Raw genomic sequence first — 23174 nt, 5'->3', positions numbered from 1 at the left:
AAGCAGTGGTATCAACGCAGAGTACTTCATTGATTGGTCGTCGTATGTTGCGAGAAAATGGATCGATCGATCATTCGATACGCGCGATTAATCAATTTATATTTATATTTATAAATAATAATAATAATAATAATATATAATAATATATTTAAAAAATTTTGTTATTTATATTTTGATATTTATTTATTTATTTATTATATTAAGTATTAATTATTTATTTTATTAATTATAATTCAACGAAGTCGTTGATTATTTCCGGCGTGAGGTGAGCAGTTGGCGGCGACGAGATATATGAACGCTCCCTCATATCCCCGCGAATCAATAAATCGCGGCGGCCCGCCACCGCGTGGCGTCGCGGCGCGCCGCGCCGGGGCGCGCGCGACCCTGAAAATCGAATAAATAGTGGTGCGCGACGCCGGAGCCGAGAGCCGAGACAGAGACGTCACACGACGACGGAGCGCCGGCGAGTGCGCGTCGCGGTTGCGAGTGCTACGACGCGGTCGCGCCAATCCGGTCCGCTTCTCTTTCCCTACTCCGCGTATCCAGCGATAAGGGAGACACTGTAAAGGGTTAGCTGTGCGCGGACTCCTCGTCGCGAATACTAAATATACCGCACGGACTCGCGCCATCGTATCTCGGAGCTCTCGGAACTCTCGTCCCACCGATGAGCGCGCGGCCGGGGCGCGATCGCGCTTCCACCGAGGGTGCCGCGCGACCGTCGCTTTAAATTTCGAAGAAGGAATGACGCTGGAAAATCCGTTCTTTGTCGTCAAAGAGTAAGTATCGAGTAAGTATGTGTCGCGGAGGAGGAGGAGGAATGATCGATTTTTTTTCGCGCGAGTCCGAAAAAAGGGAACAATATGATTCCATAGTGTATAGATCCTCTGTGCGTATCATTGTCATGGGGATTTTTGGGATCGGAAGGTGGGGGAAGAGAGAGGGATCGAATGAGCGAGAGGGCACGTATGTATGAAAGAGAAGAACGTTTGCAAACACGCGTTGATAACGACGCGGCTGATAAGAGTGTTCGAAAGTGCGATATCGCGGATTAAATTGATGCGACGATGACCGATCGTCGAAGCGTTATCGGTTTTTTTTTCTTTTTTTAAGAACAAAGCACGTCTCGTAATGCGGGTTATCTTGAGCTGACATATTGCTCCAATAAGGACAAATATTTGTCACACCGTATGACGGAGCGACGATATATTTCATCATCGGTTTGTGTGTATAATGATGAATGTTGCACGATGTTGCGTCTTTGACAGATTTGCGATTTAGTGTTTCTTCAATCAAAGATTATTATTTGTAAATTCTTTGTTAAAACTTGTAATTTGTATTCTTATGAAGATTGAATATATATAAATATACTGACATATATTCGCGAATATATGAAATAATATTATTCAGTAATTATTAAATTACTAATTAATTGAATATTTTGTATGCAACATATAATATCGTTTTTGTTTCTATATATCTTTAAATTTCTTTAAATATATCTTTGTTATTTTCAAGACACAAAAATATATATCTAATAAAGGAGAAATTATTTTAAAGGGAAGCAAATTTTATGATAAGAATTTTTCTTTTAAAATTACACGATGTTTAAAAAGTCAAAGTTATTGACGTTCTTTAAAATAAAATCATACGTTATTTACAATTTATATTATTAATACCAAACATTTTCTATTTTAATATAAAAATAAACGAAAAACAAAAAGTTGTTTTCGAACATGCGCGATATCTAATCGAGAACATAACCTCCTTTTATATGGAGGAGGTTTAATATGCGATATATTTGCTTATTTATAATATGATATTATAGGAACAATAGATCGATATCATTTAATAATTATATTATATATATATATAATTATATTGATGTGTGACATTTAAATTCAAAAGATGAAGATGCGCGTGAAATGTTTTCTTTAAATATGAAAGAGAAAGATATTATTAAATATATATAATTAACTAATGCAATTATTTAATAATTTTGATATAAAGAGTTATAATATGTATCTAAAAAAATAGAAATTATTAGATAGTTTCATATTATATGCTTGTTAATTATATATATTAAGAAACATTTTAGGCTGCATGCAATAATATATAATTATAATATATATATATATATATAATAAAGATTCTAATTCATAAAACATCCTTCATTTTTCGAGGAATCGCTGCAATCTAATTCGAAACGAAAGCAAGTTAAAAAAACGGCAGATCTTCAGATGGATTTGCATAATTGCAAGAAAATATCTGTAGAAAAAAAATCAATCACATATCTAACATATAAATGCACGAATTCGAATATATAATTATTCAAAAAACTGAGAGAAAATTTACATCATAATTCAGAATATAAGTTTTTTAATTTAACATCGATTTTTTAAAATATATATATATAAATATACATTTTTGAGAATTGCCACGTGTCCTATCGAAATGTCATTGATTGGTGCGAATCTGTCTATATAGATAAGTATTGCTGGTGGGGAAAATTGTAATTTTGTCGGCGACTCCTTTCAGCGAGGTGTGCAAGGCGTTGAACAAGAATCGCGGCTTGTACGGCCGGTGGAGCGAGCTGCAGAATGTCGGGATCACATCGCCGACCGGTGTCGGTCTGCCGATGAGCGGCTGTGCTACGGGGCCCCCGATCTCGCGGACGGACGAGCTCGACTGGACCACCACAGAGCTGCGGAAAGCCCTGCGCTCCATCGAGTGGGATCTCGACGACCTCGAAGACACTATCTATATCCTTTTCCCCGCAATCGCACGCTCAAAAATTCTGTATGAACTTGTATTCCATTTGGACCTGAATTTTAATTTAAATTTAAAATGCAAACTTATTTCTTATTAAATTGAATATCGATTGAATGAATCTGTGAATTTGCAAAAATTGTATCAAATATGACTTTTTCATAGAATTGAATAACCAGTTTTTAATTTAAATTGTCTATATTGTCATTAACGCATACGTATACGTATCGTTGAGAAGAATCCGACGAAATTTAAGATCGACAACAAGGAGTTGACAGTTCAACAAAGTTTCATCGAGCAAGCACGAGAAGAAGTCAAGGTAATTAATTAAATAGTTTATCATTTAAAATGATAATGCCTTATATATATAATTGTTGATTATGTAATGCATTATCATTCCGTCATATATTTACTGTTTTAATTTTAAAAAATGCAATGTTGTGAGATACATTCGCAAAATTAATGCTAACTTGATACACTATTAAATTATTCATTTATTAAACATTCCACAGATCATGAAGGACAAATTGAATTTGAGCAGAAGCCGGGATCGTGATAACACGGCGAGACAGGTCTGTACATATTGTATTTTGCCATATTTTAATTGTATACTTTATTGTATCATAACATACAACATATAGTATTTATATCACATCACATTCTAAAAATGTTAAATTATATATATTGTCAAAAATCAAAAAATAGCGTGTGAGAAAAGCAAAAATAAGAAAGCAAAAAAGATGAAAAATGAACAATAAAGAAATAAAAATATTAGCAAAAATAAGAAAGCATACGAAATTTTTTATGAATTTTTAAATAAAGACTTAAGAGAATAATCTTACAATTAGTGAATATATATAAAATGTAATTTGTTTTCGCAAATTTTATTATTAACCTGCAACATTTGTTTTGTGTATAAAGAAACATCTCATTTGAAATATGCTGCATAAATAATTAAATATAAAATTAAAAAATTGTATTTAAATTTACATTTTTCATGTATAACTTAATCTACACTGCCTTCTTTACATATTATAAATATATATACAAATATATATATATATATATTTAATTTTTATTAAATTAAAGTAAAATTTAAATTGTTTATATAAATAAATAGAATTCATAACTTCCCTCTGCTCTTTGTAGCGAGAACAGTGACATCTATAGGTAGCTCGTCCAATCATTGTTTCATTATCGGACGATCTCATTTCGCGATTAGTCTATGACATTTCAGTTACAGTCATTCGGTGATCTCTAACCTGAAAAGAGTGCGATTTATCATGTCTGTTTTAATTAGTGCTATTTTGACAATTCACACGTTGTAATATTGACAAGTCTATTCATCACTTCTCGCAAATGACAATGGTATACACGGTATCAAAAATTTTTCATTATGAAACTTGGAACTAACTTATATACACTCGTTAACATTTATCTAAAAGACGATTATATATCTAAAAATTCTCGAGAAACACGATTTTTATCTCTTAAATATTAATCTATGATAAATTCTATAAATTTTACGATTGAGTTATTTACTTCTTTGTTCTTTTCTTATTATTTTTTATTTGTAGTTTATTAATATCTTAATTATTAAATTTGAATGTTAATATACATGTTTTATAGTATTTTGCAGTATATAAATAAATTTAGAAATCAATATGATTTACAATTATTTCTGTAACATTTTAATCATATCTTATATATCTACAATAATTATCTTTGTTATTATGTTTAGCCGCTTTTGGACAACAGCCCGGCGCGAGTACCAACCAATCATGGCACCACAAAATACAGCAAGCTAGAAAATGAAATTGATAGTCCAAATAGGCAATTCCTCAGTGATACACTGCAACAGCAAAACACTATGATAATGCAGCAGGATGAACACTTAGACATGATTGGGGAAACAGTTGGCACATTAAAAACAGTATCCAGGCAAATCAACAGTGAACTAGATGAGCAAGCTGTGTAAATAAAATTTTCTCAATTTTATTTGTTATTTGTGTTATCTTCTTTTGTTTATTATGAGACTTCAAGATACATCTTTTGCAGGATGTTGGATGAATTTGGGAACGAGCTGGAAACAACAGATTCCAAGTTAGACGCTACCATGAAGAAGATGGCCAAGGTGCTGCACATGAGTAATGGTAACTATAACAATTACATTCCTGCTCCCACCACCCCGGTGACATCCAGTGTCACCGATCTCATCTCTGATAATAAGCCCTCCTCTCTCTCCTCTTTATCTACTACAATTGCCAATTGTTTCCTATGTTCTAATGATTAATTGTTGTGCATCTTTAGATAACCCAAAAGCATCAATGAGAAATATTGTAATCACAATTTTTTTTAGATATTTTTAATTATAATTATTTTGAAATATTTTTATTAGCAGGATATATTTTAAGAAAATATGAATAAAATATTTATGAGAAAAAAAATACAAATAACTCTTTTGAAAAGTTAGTTTTACAATACTTTTTATTGATGCCATCTAATTCAATTGTCCTTTGAAAATTGTTTAGCTACAGAGAGTGATCATTTAAAATCTTAAGAGAGTGCACTTTTATCTACAAAGTAGCGCAAGTTCATATCTTACGTATTATTCACAATTAGAAATATTTAGAAATTGAAAAGTTGCAAAAATTTATTAAATTATACAAAATATATATCAGTTCTAAGTTTCTTTAAAAATAATATTGCTAAAAACAAAGGATGACGTTGCAAATGCAGCTTACATATTATGTGTAATATAGTATTGCAAAGAATTAGTTGTTGTATAATCTGAATTAGAGTAATATAAAATATTTGTCCTAGGAAATTATTTACTAAATTATGTCTAAATTATTTTTAAAAGAAATGTTATGAATATATAATTTATCAAGTGCATTAATAATTATATTTTATCATCAATATGTTATTATATTATTACTTTAATATTAAAAAATAATTTAATAATTTTTTCTTTTACTTTCAAACTTTGTTTATAATTTGTTAAAGACAGTTTAACGACTTTTATAAAATGATTGGCTAGTTGGCTCTAATAATTATAACTAACAAGTGATTATACACACACACACATGTGTATATGTGTGTGTATATAATTATGTACATATATATTATTTTTAATAATTAAAACTTAATTTAGCTTCCCTTTTTAATTGTAATATTTAAAAATAATTTAGACAGAGAAATTTAGTAAATAATTTACTAATATTATAAATAATTGTTACTAATAAAAAATAATCTATCTAACCTAAATGTTTTAAACCATTATTGACATTTTCTGTTCTAACATAACGATATTAAACACATTTTGCATTTTTGTTATCCCTTTTTCACTGATTATGATTAGCACTAATTATAAGTAGAAATAAAATAAAGATAAAAATAAAATGAGGAAAAATTAAAATTCTTTTATTAGACGCAAATGAGTAATATTTGAGAATGTAGATTATAATAAATTGATATATTATATCTGTAAACTTTTTAGAAAAAGGAAAAATAAAGAGTATTAGTTAATTTTAATCGCTGTTATATCAGAGATGATAGTTTGTTAATAATTACCAAAGAATACCGAGTCTTGTTCAGAAAGCACGAATGGAGTCAAAATCAGGACCAGTTAGATATATATTCTTGCGAAGGAATATTCTTAATAAAATCATAATGCAAAATATAGCACAGTTATTGAATATATAATCATTAAGTACTGAAAGAATGTATAAATTATTCCAAAAGTATGTGTTTAATTCTTGAAAAAATTAAAAAAAAATAGATTAATGTATATGAAAAATAAAAAGATTTAACATAATATGAGAAAAAATGAAAAGAACTTTAGAATTCAAAAAACCAATATGATATATATTGAAAATAGATTTAGACTTATATTTCCAAAACAAAGAGTTTAGAAAATTCAAAAGTTTATAAAGCAAAAAGTTTTAGAATCTTAAAAGATTAGGATTAAAAGATCTACAAGTATATGAAATCAAATGCATAGAGACTTAAGAATTTAAGAGATTCAAGGATTTGGAAATTCAAGAATTGAAAAATTAAATCAATTTATGAATTATGAAGAAATCAAATTAAAAAATTGAATTTTCTCGTTGGAGAAGACAGATGCATGACAAAGTTAAGAAATTTATCTATGCGAATGGAGAAGAGTGTAGATTGTAAATGTAATTAACAAAGTGTAGTTTTATTGTTATCTCTTTCTCTCGCCGACGACCAATTGTGTGAAAAAAGAAAGAATAGAATACAGTGACGAATAAAATATAAGAACCAATTTGTGTACTGTGAACTATAAATAATTATAAGTGCTCCTGTTTCCTCGCAATTTTTTATTTAAAATTGATATCTACAATTACTCATAAAATTAGTCAAATGTTTTTAAACATTTTATGCAATATTCTATAAAACAATTTTCAGCTAATCAGAATTAATCTACTTTAAAATATTAAAACGTCTAAATAATAGTTTTTCGACATAAAATTATAGCATAATACTTTTTTATAGTGAATGTATCGATCAATGCATTCAAAAGTATATAATTCCAAAAATTAAGTTGTTTTTCACACATATTTTCTTTACACACACCTAAAAACTATTCAATTTTTGCCTGAAACATTTTTTTGATATAATCAATAACGATGATATTTGCATACATAATTTAAAATAAGACACTCTATCTATAAGAATTAAATAGCTTTTTAAATACATTTGATCAATAATTTTATGAGTAATTGTATAAATTATAATTGATATTGATATGCTTCATATATTAAAAATTTTACATAGTTTTAATTTTGCTTGTGTAATTTTGTAATTAATTGCGTTGAAAATTAAATAACAGAGAATATTTTCTACTCCATAAACATTTCAAAATAAATAAATATTAAGAATTATTTCAGTATTGCAATGTATTTTTCTATTGTCAGGATGTTAATTATTATTAATTACGATATAAATATTTCTATAAAACCGTCTTCTCGTAGAAGATCTCGAGTGACGCATGTGATGTTACTTTCCGTTTGTTTTAGATCGGAGACAATGGGTAGCCATTGGAGTGTTGACTGCTATATTGGTGTTTTTAATCATTTTATTCATAATTAAATGAATCATCTCTCACCTTTTCCAACCTCTTCTCTTCCTTTCCTAGGATGCAAGATCCTCTTTGTAGCTTTAAATGTAATCTAAGTCCATACTTACATATTAATGATGAGTGAGATTTTATGAATAAAAAAATAAATAGTTAATTATAAAATAATTTTATGACGACCTCTTTTTAAATGTCTTTCACACCAATAGTAGATACATATTTAATAATAATTGTGAATTATATATAAAATTTTTGTTATTAATTTTTTATTACTATTATTTATTATATATATAATTGTGTGTATATGTTTTGTAATATATTAAAATTGTTTTTCTCTTAAAAAGTCTTCAATCATATTTTATTTTATGTGCAATATAAAGATATGCAATATTTCACAAAGTTACTCAGGCGATAAAAGTATGTTTTAATACTATTTCTTCTTTATAATAAAATACACATAACAAATGATATAGCAAACAAGATAATAATATTGTTGACTACTACCATATTTTTGAGATATTTATTGCCTTTAAACAGTTTACAACGTTCTAAGTTTGTATAAAAATGCTCTTTTATCTTATCTATCTTGTCTGTGTGTAAAAATATGATATATCGACATAAGCTAGACTTGATTATAAATTTCTCATCTCAATCTCAAAGTTTAATTATATGGATAATAGTGGATAATTAAAAAATGTTATAAAAATGACATGAGTATAACAAGTTGCATATATATATTTTCTATTCAGTATATTTTAATTAGTGCTATACGAGAAAATAGAACTTTCTTTATTTTATTCTTATTTTAACATAAAAATGTATTTTAATTATACTTTCTTATTTTCCCTTAAAAATGGTTAATAATTTTCTTATTTATAATTGTATTTTACAAATCATTTTTTAAAATTATTTTTGTTATTCATAGATATTTTATATTCCAAAATACTACTTTTAAAACCCCAAAGAACACTTTTAAAATTGACATGTGCACATGACATTATCCGCTTAAATTCTAGATCATCCTAGATAATGTATTAACGTGGCAGTTATGTGTTATAAATGTATACAGATCTATATACATATTTATACATGATTAGTTATACATGATTACTCAATTATAACAAATATAATATATGCTAATCAAACGATAAATGACGATACAAATCCAAATATTTATACTATAAAAAATCTTTGGTATAAAACGCATTTATTATTGCCATCATGTGCATGTATAATGATGCACAGAAGTTGTCTCTAGCCTAATATGCAAAATGCTTTTTAAGTAAAATGCTTTATTAAGTAGATAATTAAAGAGACTTGCAATTTCAAATTATAAAAAAAACAGATCTACTTGAAATATATGCATATTAAATAATTTCTGAAAAGTTCTCTAATAATATTCTCGTATCACAAAAATCTTTACCAATAAGAATTTATGTAAATTATCATTGAGTATTTAAAATTGAGATTTAAAAAATTTATTGTTGAAAAATCAAGAGTCTCTATTGTCCCTACAAATAATTTTTGCGTAGAGTCATAAAATCCTAATAATATTCTAAGAAAAAGAAAGAATGACTTTTAACGGCTTAGCTAAAGATTCTCGAGTCTTAATTAATGCTAAAGCATACACAGGATTTAAAAAATGCTTTATATAGCTTAATATATTTTTAAAAACTTACGCAAAAATGTGTTTGATGTGGCGTGAAAAGTTTAATTTCAAGGTTCGAGACGAACGCGTTGATAACAATCAGTTGGTAAAGCCTTTCGAATATCATCAATGTTCTCCACTTCGATTCGCAACCGGCTGACTTCATCTTCGTAATTTTTAACCCATTGCGTTTGCTGATTTTTTGACTCTGTCAAAGCGCGAATCCGTTGATCTAAATTTGCGGCTTTAATTTCCTTTTCAGCGGCGACTAGGCGTTCTTCTAAGCGATTCAAGTCGGCGTCATCTAAATTGTAAAATAAGTTTATACAGCATTTAGAATATATAAATTAGAATTATTTAAGATTGTAAAAAAATATTGAGTTTAATCTTTTAGAATGTCCAAATTTTTTTTCTAGATTAATTCTTGAGACATTTAACACGTTCCATATATTTCAAACAAACACAAATAAGTTAAATAAAATATGTAATAAGCCAATAGTATGTATATGATAAGACAGAAAATTTAGAAATAGACTTTTCTAAAAATAAATAGACAAATTTAAAGTTTAAAAGATTAAAACTCACCGATTTCCGGTAAATTTTCGAGCTCTTTAATAATTGAGCTCACATCGGATAAGGCTTTATCAACTTGTTGCGACGCAAGAGTAACATTGGTCTTCGCTTGGCCCACTTTATGGTTTGCCTAAAAAGTCAGATAAGAATATTAGATATTATGATTTACTTCCGTCTTAGATAAGAGCCATTCGAATTCGAAAAAGATAGTTCCAGTGTATTATATAGAACCCACATATTTATCCATCTAGGAATAAGTTCTCTTTAATTTTATTTACTTATTTCAATGTGTTTATGTTTATTTTTATAATTTTTTTCAACAATTTTTCTATTGATTGACTAATTTCTTGTTTCTAATACTATTCCTTCTTATTCAACTTAATTAATAAAATTCTTACCTCAGCGGTCACATTGGCATCCTTGGCAATTTGGATCTCGTATTGCCTCATCATCGAATCTGTAGTATCAACTCTGAGATGTAACTTCTCGGCTTCATTTCCGAGCCGTAGAGCTTCAATTTTTGTTTTATTCGCCTCTATTCTAATATCGTTTGCATTGGCACTTGCTCTATCTGCATAAGTCTGGAATAACAAATATGATAAATGTGATTTAACATGTAACGAGTAGAGATTATATACATATATATAAAATTATATATGATTAGACGATAAATCGCAAAATAAAATAAAATAAAAAAAAAGGAATAAAGTAGCATTACTGTTTAATTTTAATAAATTATAATAGTTTATAACTTTTTTTAAACGAGTTTGAATAATCTGTCTAACCTGCGCGTTTTGCGCTATTTCGCGTGCGCTTTTAGCGTTACCCTCTGATCCGTTTAACACTCTCTCTGCCTCTTTAGCTTGCACGCTAGCATTATCAATTAATTCTTCAATAATCTGAATATCCTGCAAAGCAGTCTGAGCCTTAATGCGTTCGCGTTGCACCTCAGCGTCAAATTCTAAAACAACATAAAAATTGAAATAAAGAAAAATTGCTGCGTTCTTTTTTTTTTAATAAAATAAGTTGTACAAAACTTTTTTTTTTCATCAAATCATACCTCCTAATTTCTTCAAAGTTTCTTGAGCTTCTTTCAGGGTCTGATCGCCACGTTTAACGGCGTCATTCGCCGTTTCGTTGGCTTCGTCTAACTCAGCTAAGAGCTCGGCTGTTGCAGCTTGTTGATCTTGGGCTCGATCTAGAAGTTCTTCGCTGTTTTTAACTTTTTCAGACATTTCTTTGATAAAATTCTCGTTTTGCTCCAATAAGAGTTGTGCCTGCTCTTTTATCCTTAAGCCCTTTGTGAAGAAACATATACATTATTTAAATTTTATATTAGACAGAATATTATCGTTTGTATATTTTAATTAAATAAATTCAATTTTTCTAGAAGTAAACTAGAAGTGTTTCTTGTTTGACTATCTTTTTATCTTTTTCGAATTCATAATAATACTTTATTGATATTAATAATATTGATAGAAGAGATTCAACAAAAGTAATATAAATATATAACATAAATATATATAAATATAGTATAAATATATAAATATAAGTAAATAAGAAATAAATTAATTAATAATAAATACAATTAAATACAAATTTATTTATAAATCCTTTAACTTTCTCAATCAATAAAAAAATCTTGTTAGATATTTGCAAATAAGAAAAGAAGTTAAACATAGTGATATTAAATTTTTAAGTGACACAATATGTACATATATTTATATTAATTTTGTATATAGTTAGAAAGTAGTTAATTTCGACTTATATTTATTTATTTATTTGTAATTACCTCATTGCTGACGGTTTCTACTTGTTGTCGCAGTTGCTCGAGATCGACCGTAGGAAGTGTTAGATCAAGAATTAGCAAATCTAACGCTTCCTGAGAGACAGCAGAAGATTTAGCAGCTGCGGTAGCAGTTAGATTCCTCACTTCGTCCATACGATCCTCCAGTTGTGCCAGCTTGTTCTCCAGATCTCTAATTTCATCCCTGTACATAAGATCGTTTCGTTTTTCAATGCACAGATATTGCGTGTTTATATAAAAGATTGCAAATATTAATTAGTAAAATTATTATATTAGAAAAGAGAAAAAAAAATTATTAAAGGTTATATATTAAAATAATAGAATTATATGTTGCAGATTATTATTAATTAATTATAAATGTATAAATTACTAATTATATGTATGTTACGTATCAAATATAAATCAATATAAGTGAGAAACTCGAGAAAAAAAAGAAGATATCACTTACGTTATATTAGAATATTTTGATATTGCTTGCTTTGCAAGATTGTAAGCCTCCAACGTCGTATTTCGCGCTTGTTCCGCTAGCATATGAAGCTTTTTAGCTTCATTGGTATTTCTAAAAGAAGATGTACTCGTACAAGTTTGAATAATAATAATCAATGCAATGCTATAACAATATAATAAAAATAAAAAATTAAAATATATGCATGTAATTTAAAAAAAATTATTTAATGATAATTTAGTAGTTAATTCTTTTACTTTCTGTCTTTAAAGAAAAATCCTTATGAAAAACTTAATTATTAATGATATATGTAATATATGTAGATTAGAAATTTATATAAAATACATACACTTCAGCAAGTACGCGAGCTTCCTGTGCAATAGATGTCATTTGTTGATTTTGCTGGCCAACTTGTTCGGCACGTAATTTTGCTGCAGTCAAAGCGCTCGCTCCATCTGTAGCTAAGTAATCTTCCGCTTCCTATCATTTAATATAAAATTATACATATAATTTTTTGAAAAGTTTTTAAAATACTCGGTTGATCTCGTCATTGTAAATAAGAAAAATAAAATTTAATTTACCGTTAATTGCTCGTAGATTTTATCCAAAACCTTCTCCGCTTCATCAATACTCGTCAAACCTTCTTCTGTTATATCACGCGCATCATTTGCTGTCACATCCACGGTCTGATAGATCTTGTCAATTGTATTTAATTGTTCACGCAGTTCGTCCAGTTGCTCCACCAATGTTTTATTCTCACCTGAAAAAGATATCAGTCTTTATGTTTAACATAATGTTTTTATATTTTTATTTTGTAATAAATAGATATAATATTAATAATTAAAATTAGTAGTAATATTCTCTAATAGATAAAAACTATCTGATATATTAATTCTAATAAAAAATTTCTTTTAATTAACTTAATATTATATAATTGTTAAATTAATATTTTACTCAATCAGAATTTTTCTAACAATAATATTCAAATAGTTTTAAATATCGATATTTAAGTAGTAAAAGTAATATTAATATTTACTGCTAGATCCTTGCTTGGCGATAGTCAGTAATGCTTTTACTCTATCCTGGACGTTTTTGAGCTCCTTTTCGAAATCCGAATCTTTGATGACGGTGGGACTGCTGTTAATCTTATAGAGGGTATCTTCGAGTTCAGCCAAACGTCGTCGGTGATCATTGACCGCCGATTGCACAAGATTATAACAATCGGGACAATCGATGCAGCCGTGCTGACGATTGTGCTTGTTCTCCTTACAACGATCGCAACGTCTGCCCTCAACATTCGTCAAGCACTGTCGATAATTGTCAAAAATATTATAAGATTAAAAAAACAACTTTGACAGAAATAAATAAAAAAAATAATCAAGAAAAACATATTTCTAATAATTTGTATTTTGCTGAGAATCAATGATATATAAAAATCAAAAAAATATATATAATTTTAACTAAATTTTTAAAAAACTGCTTACTGTTAAAGCTAAGACAATCGATATCAAATTGTTATGTAAGCTTTAATTTAATTTTATGGATATTTATAATATATTATGTGTAAAGAAATTTAATATAAATCTTAATTATATTTTGTATTTTTGTATTATCTTAATTATATTTGTAATTTATTTATATAGAATATATATTAATCTAATTTTACATATATGTATATATAGACTTACAGGACACTGTCCATTTGCGTCACACTGTAGGTCCTGGGAGCCGATGCTGTCACAGTCGCAAGATTTGCAGCCCTCACGACTGAATCCGTACTGATATGGTTCGCAGGCATCGCAATGTTGACCTGTCACTCCGGGTCGGCATTGACATTGACCCGTTATTGGATCACAGGTTCGATTGTAAGAACCTTCGAGATCGCAATTACAAGGTGTGCAACCCTGTGAAAAACAAAATAATGTTCTTTACATACAATTTGAAAATATCATACATTTAGAAATGAAAGAAATTAATATTTTATTTATATTTTTGATAAAAGTATTATTTAATCAGTAATTTAAATAATATATTAATAGTTAATATTTAATAATAATAATATGTAAAAATAATTTATTACATATTGCAGAAGTAAAAGTTAAGTTTGCAATGACATAACTACTTTAATATTTCATATGTTTATAACGATATATTAATCTTGGAGATTCTTGTGTCACATCTCATAAATTAAAATAATTAAATAAAAATTAATACAAAACAATTTAATAAAATTTAATATGGAATATTGTCCATTTCATTAAAATATAATTATTTCTACTAATTTAATAGACTTTACCTCTCCGCTCATAATATGATAGTAACCTTCTTCGCACTTATCGCAATTACGACCTATGACATGCGGTTTGCAGGCACAGTGTCCTGTCAATTGATCACAAGGTGCAACTCTTCCATCGTCAAGTTCCAAAGTGCCCGGTGGATAACATTGACATAATTTACATCCATCTTCCTTGCGATCCGATAATGCATCTCCATAATATCCTGACATTAAATATATAATTAATAATAATATAAGACAATACATATTATATTATTATATATAAATAATAATAAAGCATGCAGGTATAAGTAAATCCAGAAGTGTATAAGGCACAGATTTTTAAAGATTATATTTTTTCAATTTTTATTTATTATCTTTAAAATATTAAGATCTTTAATTTAAGATCTTTAGAATATTTTTTATATAACGTACTCTCTCTTTCTCTTTTAAGATCTCATATTTTTTTAGATTATGCTTACCGGATAGACATTCTTCACAATGAAAGCCCGCTGTGTTGTTGACGCACTTGAGACATTCTCCTGTTTCGTGATTACAATTCCTAACTGCATTTAAATCGATATTGTTATTGCAATCGCAAGGACGGCAAGCCAGACCTCTTTCAGGATTCCCATAATAACCATCAGAGCATGTTTCACATCTAGGTCCTACAAAAAAATATAAAAAATTTTTTAAATAAATTTATAAAATTTAAAATAAAATAATTTATTTTAAAAATATTTAAAATAAAATTATAAAAGGATTAATCGAATATATATATGCACAAGATTATAATATATACTTACCAGTTCTGCCAATAGGACATTCTGAGCAGATAGGATCGGGATTGTTACCCAGAAGAATGCAAGGTCCATTATCCGGACAAGGACACGGTTTGCAGTCATCCGGAGTTCCTTTCAATGGATAACCGTAATATCCCCTACTACATAACTCACAATTACTGCCTGCAGTATTATGCTGACAAATGCATTGTCCTAAAAAAATGTACGGAAAAAATATTGTATTATATATTAAATATAAATTATTAGAAAAATATTACTTATTATTATAGAATATTATAGAAATTATTATAAAGCTATAATTATAGTTCACTTATAATTAAACATTTGTTTTAATTTAGCAAATGGAACAAATAAGGTTATCATCCTCTATCAACTTTGAATTTTAAAATTATTTAATCACAAGAGAATATTATATAATTTACAAGCAAATCAAATCAGCTAACATATTATGATCAGATTAATTTACAAAAATTCTCTTTTTATGATAAAGATAATAAATATCGAATTGTAATAGTATTGTAAAAGTTAAATATAAAGAATAACAAGACAATAAAATCTAAATACCTGTCTCGGCCTCGCAAATGTCGGCGTGGCCGTTGCAGTTGCAAGGAACGCAAAGAGCGAAGGGACCGCCGTTAGGCGGGTCGTGGTGAAATCCGGGTGCGCACGACTCACAAAACTGACCGACGTAGCCGTGAGGACACTGACAATGTTCCACCCAATCAGCCGGTTCACCTGCTGCGCCGCGATGAGCCGTCTCCAAATTTACGTCGTCCAAAAATCCTCGGCCCTGATGAGTATACGTTCCGCGGATCTTTATGGCGGTCAAGTTTGACAAAATTGACATGAAGGCTCGAGAAGACAATCGAGGTTGCCAACCATAGCCGGAATGCTCGTGCAATCTGAATCGATATTCCTGAGGCTGCAAAAATAAAATTTACATTAGCATTTGTATTACATTTGTATTATTATACGAGTAAATATCTAAATATACATTTGGCTGAATAAACATGTATATTACATATATACTAACAAAAAAGAAGAAAATAAAAGATAATAAGAGCAAAAATACTTACTGTGACAGTCGGTAAACGATTATTCTGACCGAAAATTGGTTGTGTGATCTGCTCGCCGTTTCCACCTTCTAAAATTACATCGCGTGCTGTAGGAGCCGGACCAGTTTCTCCTATCCTCAGTATAAACGATAAATCCTGATTGTACGACGCTCGCTGGTCTCCCAAAAATCTATCTGGTGCGAGGAAATATACGTTGTCGCGATCGAGCGCGGTCACCGAAATTGTCTGAGTCAACGCATCATAATGCAATGGAATCGGATTACCGGCCACGGATGCAGACCAGCGCTCATTTCCTCGCACGAACATATTTTCGATGAATAGCTTTGAGTAACCAGTCGCCGGTCGACAGACCGAAGAATGGCCATAGCAAAAACAGGGAGTGCAACCGAATTCATTGTCCACTGCCAGATTGAAGAAACCTGGTCGACACCTGAAATTAGATTTTTTTTAAATAAAAAAAATAGTTCTTCAATTAATCAAAGAATCATTCAAAAATTAAAATCAATCAAAAATATTAAAAATAATAAGCGAGAAGGATACAAAGCAAATAGAATATCCAGCATAATCTATGCATAGACGGTATTCTAATAATTTTTCAATAAAACTATTAATAAAAAATCTACGGGAGAATACTTTTTGTAATCATGAGTTTATTACTTAGGATGTTGTCAATCAGTGTATTAAAATATAAATTATCTTCTGGAAAAAATGTAATTAAATAGCATAACAGAACTCACTCTCTACAACGTTTTCCCTCGACGTTCTCCTTGCAAACACAAACTCCAGTGACAGGATCGCAATTAGGAATGTTGCCCGCTGAACCCGCCAGGCTGCACTCACAGGAAGTACATCCCAACGAACCAAAATTATAGAAATTGGCCGCACAACGATCACATTTATCCTCTGTCACGCCAGGTTTACATTGACATTTACCCTCGCTATTGCATTGCAGGCTTCTCGAACCTGAAATTTATTATACATTTCAATTTATAATTATTATATATATAATATTATTATATTATTATTAATTTAAAATTTTAAAAAGAATTAATTTAAATTTACCAGTTTATTTATTATTTATTTTTAATAAGAATTTATTATTATAATTTAATTATAATCTCGATTCTAAAAAGCTATATAAATATAAAACGGATTTTCTCTTTCTTTTTTTCCTGGGATAGAAATCCTGATATACGATAATTTAAATTTTAATTTTTCAGACACACGAATGTGATTTTGATGTAAATTCCAATTGATAAAATATAACTATTAGTGAATTTTGATGGAAGTTGTTATTAAAAAATATTTTATTATGTTATTATTTACTCTCATAAGTAAATAAATATTAATCGTGATTATATTTACCAATCTCATTACAGTTGCACGCGACACAATAATCATCCTCGGAACGTTGATAATAATTTTCCCGACACCGTTCGCAATTGGCACCATCGCGATTCGCTCGACAATCCAAACAATGACCTCCGTGACCCGTCACCTTATACAGTTCTTTGTCGAAGTAACATCTGTCTGCGTATCCATTGCAGTTGCAAGCTGTAAGAATCAAATAAAGGAAATTAGTTTGATAAATAGTGCTGGAGAATAATTGCAAAATTTTTTAATGCAAAAAAGAAACGCAAAAAATGCATCTCTTCTTCTTCTAGATACAAATAATGCAGTTATTACTCGAAAAAATAACAATACTTAGATGATGTTAAAAGCGTAATAAATAATTATATTTTTTGATATAATATTATATTTTTTAATATAATCTATAATGCAAAAGTTAATTACTAGATTCCGGATACCAAGGAAGAATTCCATTCCGTGACGAGCTTTTCGATATGCAATTCGCTATCGTTAATAACACGATCAGTCTCATTTTTAATGCGAAAATTTACAGATGTTGACGCACTGTTTTAACTTATATAATTTAACTCTTATTAGTATTGTTAATTAGTTCACTTTAATTATAATTATTTAATTATATATTTTCAATTACAAAGATATACATATATAACTGTTCAACCGTGTGTTATTTTAAATTATGCATTTTAAGTCATTGTCACTTTAAACATCGTAATCATCTCGTTTAAAATTACATTTCCTCAAGAATCTATCTCTTATTGCGATCCCTTCATTATATATTCATTAGCAAATTCCAAGGAGTATTCGGCGAGTAGGTGCCCTTTTATCGCAGTATCACGAATGCGGACAAAAGTGCATCGAGCGGCCGTGCACCTTCTCCGCAAGCCGGCATCCCCACTCAAACGAGCGGGAGATGCACGTAAAAGGCAAAGCTGGTATCAGGTAATACTGGTGAAGGTAATACTGGTATAGTCACGCTTATGGTTTTTGTAACGCGTGTCATATTCTCTTGGTTGGACTACGATTGTGCTACGTTATGCAGAAAAGGATTAACTATACAATGTGCAACTTTTTATATATGTATATACATATACGATTATTTTATTAAAAAAAATAAAAATAAGATTTTATATGTAGTAGTGTTAAACTAAAAATAAAATTATTCTGATATCTCTGATAATTGGATGATTTCTGACATTGATTCTGTTATACGTATAACATTATATAGTAATTACTTTTAATTTATATAGTAATACATTTTACAACAGAGACTCAAAAACTGGCTACTAGCTTCTTTCCATATAAATATATTTAATAATCTCTTTCCATTTCATTTTTTCCTTTTTTTACAGATTTGACTTGCATAAATTAATGTTACATAAAAGACAATTTTAGTCTTTAGTAAACATATTCAATTAAAAGTAAAAAAAAAAAATAATAAAATAAATTCGAGTTTTTTAAATAATTTATAAATTAATAAAATTAAATTAATAAAAAATATTAAAATAAAGATTATTATAAATTATTTACTAAATACTCACGTTTGCATTCGTGTGCATCCGTAGTTGTGGCACGACCCCAAGGAGCGTCATTGTAAAAGGGTAAGCATTCGTTGCAGTCTGGACCAGCGGTATTGTGCTCGCACCTGCAAAAGGTTTAATTTGTAATTTTAATTAAGCGTTATTCATACTTTCATAAAAAATGACAATAAAAAAGTTAGAATCACTATTATATATTTTGAAGATTCTAATTAAATATGAATTAATTTTGGACTCTAATTCTGATATTATTGCTTATTTGTTTTAATGCAATTAATTTAAGCATCTCCTTACATTTCATAACAAGTATATAAAAGATTTCTCCAGATTTCCCGCAGCAATTAAAATAAAAATAAAAAAAAGAAGAAATAAATAGATCCAAGCACATTAAATGCTAAAATATCATTGTTAAAAAAAAATCATGGTTGAGAGATAAAGTTATTACCGGCAAACCCTGCGAGTTCTGCCGTCGACACTGGTACTGTTTACGCATTCTCCGGCGTGGCCGTTGCAAGCACATCTCGCACCGACTGCCACATCAGCTATTGCATAGTAATAAGATTTCAGTACTTGCGCGTCGCCAAAAACTTCATCGCCAAATGTGTTCAACCTGTCCAGGGTGATCCTCAAGTCTGTCGCTTGTACCCATTCCTATAATAAAAAGAAAACCGCGTCTGTTTAGTATATTAGATAATCATGATAAATAAAGGCAGTCTATTACTTAAAAATTTTTAGTTTTGCAATCAATAGAGTAATCTCTTGTTCTCATCAAGAAGAAAAGGCTTAATTTCCAATCAATTTCTAATTAAAAATCTCAAACTAATACTTTATAATTAAAATTGTATAGAAAACCTTTTGTAGATTTTATAAATTAGATGAGAATATATTATATATATATATTTTATTGTTGTTAATTGCCTGAAGTTCGGAGTTGGTTTCGAAGTAATAGGCAGATGGTCGGCCCTCCAAAGTCGAAAAAGCGACGATGCCTTTGGTGAGCGGGGAGATATCGGAGAATTCCGAGGTGCATAGCACGCGGGTGTCGTCACCACGAATGGTTTCTTTAGACTCGGGCAGTTCATATGTATCTCGACACGTTGCTGAATAAAATTGATAAGGCTCCCACGGTGACTTCTCGTTCTTCCGCTTGTAGATGCCCCAACTTTCCGGCCGTGGTGATTCGAATAACACTCTCACGTATGTTATATCGAATGTCTTGCCTAAATATACACACAATAAAACACATATAAATTATATTTATTATCACTATAATATTTTATACACAGAATAATAATATAAATCGATTGATGCCATCTTTATAAATGCATCAATGTATTATTAATATATATATATATATATATATATATATATATAATTACATTTTTTAAAATTATTGTTAATGTCACACAAATTTATATTGCAAAAAGTATAATCTTATAAGAAATATGATAATACAGTCAAACAAGTAAGAGACGCAAGAAAGAGATGCAAACAGAGGCGGATGCTTTGATGAATGAACATATGGGGTACAGATTGCAAATTTCAATCATCGTGTATATTCTTTTCTCTTTTTCGGCGCTTTTCAAGAAAATAATTGGAACTAATTGACATACGCAATCGGGCTAAATAAAATTCCTAAATATATTTTTTAAGATTAAAATAAATCTAAATTAAATTAATTCAAAGATCAAAATTACAATAAATTGATAGATTTTTAATATGCATACACAACAGATAAAAATATTGTTATGAATTGAATAATTGAGTATAACATAATTTTATTTAATTAAATAATTTATTTGAAAAGAAACATAAAATTCATGGTCGAAAGATTTTACGAATTAATTGAAAAAACATGTTTTAACTTCTCCAAGTTAAATTATTCTAACTCTTAAATTAACATCTAAATCTTAAATCAACGAAGAGGAAGAATAAATTCGCTTCTAAAGTTTCGAGAGGTCGTCTGTGATTTCTCCATCATCCGCTACACACTGAATGATTTATCTCATCGCGCATACATCCTCGTAGATAACGAAATGGGATGAAAGAAAGAGAACGAGAATATCTATATGTGTGTGCGAATGAAAACAGAGAGGAAAGAAGAGAGAAAGATAGGACAAATATAAATGAACGTTTCTAAGTAGAAATACATAGAAATTTTCTGTGAAGTAGCTCAAATATTTACGAGAACGTACCTAGATGAAGGGTGAGATTGACCTGATTAGGATATTCGATGCCTTCGTATATAGTGTCCGATTGCCACCAAGTGGCATTGTCATTATTGTCATGATCAGTGAGGAAGGAAGCTGAATGATCGCCACGCCGACAAATTTCGCATGATTTCTTTTGAACGCCCGTCTGCTTGCAGAATTCGATAGGATGATCCTCGCCGCAAGTGTTAGTTGCCTCCATCAGCACATTGAAAGCCGCGTTTTCGAACGGTGGTATGCATCTCTAAAATACGCCAAAAATATATCGTTTATAATTGAAAATTAATTTAAAATATAACAATTTAAAATTAATTTAATTTTATGACATTATTCTATAATTCTTTTTATAGTTAAGCTTATGTGTATATAAAGTAAATTTTATTAAATAATAAATAATAATTATAATTATATAAATTATAATAATTTTATTAAATGTTAATAAATATGTTCAAACGATATTATATTGAGAGGTGTCTTAAATATAATAACATTAGCATTCATTTTAATTAAATTAAATCAAAGTTAAAATTAAATTTAAAATTAAATTAAATTAAAAATAAAATCAACATAAATTATATATATCAAGATATATACATACTGCAGTGCGTATTGAAATAACTTTTTATTTACATTAACATTTTAAACAAAATGTTTTATAAATCCATCATATATTACAGAATAATGTATCTCTCTCCTTTCTCTTTTCTTTTCTCTCTCTCTGTAAAAATTTAAATCGGATTTTCCCGAATTATATATATATATATATATATATATATATATATATATATATATATATATATATATAAGAATATATATCTCACGGATTTGAGAATAACATCTATCCATTTATATCATATCATTATCTGCGGGTTCAAGCAACTTCGAGAATAACCCCGTGATAACCTTAACATCCTCCGAAAATTCAAAGCTACCGAAATGGTAATCAATGGTACCGATTTAATTAATGATTTGAAAAATATGTTATATTTTATATTGTGTAAAAAATTAATAAATATTTATACATATAGAGACAAAATATAAATCTATTATATATACAATTGTAAAAAAAGTTAAATTGTAAAAAATTTACACTTCTCTATTTTTTGTGAATAATTTTATATAATTAAAACAAAATAAAAATATATATTAGTGCTAAGTTTTTTTTATTAGAGAATGCATTTTTCTTTTAACCGAATAAAGGACTTCGTAGGAAGATTTTTCTTTCTCGTGCAAGATTATTGTACAAATACATTGTTTTATATTTTATAAATAATATAAACAAATAAAGAACCTGCGGCCTGCCGTTCTCATCATAACACTTGTCCTCATTGCGATACTTGGGTTGCTGCAACCGATTGAACAGCGCGTCGGATGGATCGGCTTCGGGATCGGCCAGGACGACGCAGCTTCCCACAAGCAACAGTGGAGCCCATATCACGCACGCTCTCATCTTATCCTCAAAAAGAAGATATCTCTCTCTGTCCGGACACTCACTAAACCGTCTCACCGTTCGCGAAATCCAATGGAAATTAGAGTTTTTTTTTGAGGTTAGACAGCGCGTCCA

The 23174-nt window shown here is 29.0% G+C and overlaps 2 protein-coding genes across 2 annotated transcripts; one reads left to right on the top strand and one right to left on the bottom strand.

Moving 5' to 3' along the window:
* The first annotated feature begins 411 nt into the window (after positions 1-411).
* Positions 412-8035, top strand: LOC145944679 (syntaxin-6-like). The gene is made up of 7 exons (XM_083053202.1): positions 412-776; positions 2536-2759; positions 2991-3085; positions 3279-3338; positions 4508-4740; positions 4825-4919; positions 7809-8035. The coding sequence occupies exons 1-7, from the start codon at positions 742-744 to the stop codon at positions 7883-7885; spliced, it is 819 nt and encodes a 272-aa protein (XP_082909328.1). The 5' UTR covers positions 412-741; the 3' UTR covers positions 7886-8035.
* A 233-nt stretch (positions 8036-8268) lies between these two features.
* On the bottom strand, positions 8269-23060 carry Lanb2 (laminin subunit gamma-1). The gene is made up of 23 exons (XM_083053190.1): positions 22902-23060; positions 21596-21854; positions 20319-20620; positions 19846-20051; positions 19404-19507; positions 17860-18048; positions 17232-17457; positions 16495-16924; positions 15983-16340; positions 15422-15610; positions 15098-15283; positions 14637-14839; positions 14029-14244; positions 13377-13647; positions 12922-13100; positions 12690-12820; positions 12344-12454; positions 11881-12079; positions 11149-11386; positions 10874-11049; positions 10487-10669; positions 10101-10218; positions 8269-9819 (listed from the first exon to the last, which is right to left on the bottom strand). Exons 1-23 carry the CDS (start codon positions 23058-23060, stop codon positions 9584-9586), a joined length of 4869 nt encoding a protein of 1622 aa, XP_082909316.1. The 3' UTR covers positions 8269-9583.
* Positions 23061-23174: the final 114 nt, after the last annotated feature.

Source organism: Prenolepis imparis, unplaced genomic scaffold (genome assembly GCF_030444845.1).
Source record: "Prenolepis imparis isolate NDT839.2.m4 unplaced genomic scaffold, iyPreImpa1.0 SCAF_13, whole genome shotgun sequence".
Taxonomy (NCBI): domain Eukaryota; kingdom Metazoa; phylum Arthropoda; class Insecta; order Hymenoptera; family Formicidae; genus Prenolepis; species Prenolepis imparis.
The sequence above is the reverse complement of the archived record's forward strand: the minus strand, read 5'-3'. Positions and strand labels throughout refer to the sequence as shown.

Bases quoted from the DNA above. Each gene is read 5' to 3' on its own strand.
- LOC145944679 (XM_083053202.1), top strand. From the start codon at position 742: ATGACGCTGGAAAATCCGTTCTTTGTCGTCAAAGA. The intron at 777-2,535 runs GTAAGTATCGAG...GACTCCTTTCAG, and splicing joins CCGTTCTTTGTCGTCAAAGA to CGAGGTGTGCAAGGCGTTGA. The intron at 4,741-4,824 runs GTAAATAAAATT...CATCTTTTGCAG, and splicing joins GAACTAGATGAGCAAGCTGT to GATGTTGGATGAATTTGGGA.
- Lanb2 (XM_083053190.1), bottom strand. From the start codon at position 23,060: ATGAGAGCGTGCGTGATATGGGCTCCACTGTTGCTTGTGGGAAGCTGC. The intron at 12,455-12,689 runs GTATGTATTTTA...ATCTTCTTTTAG, and splicing joins GCTCGCGTACTTGCTGAAGT to AAATACCAATGAAGCTAAAA. The intron at 10,219-10,486 runs GTAAGAATTTTA...CTGACTTTTTAG, and splicing joins ATGCCAATGTGACCGCTGAG to GCAAACCATAAAGTGGGCCA.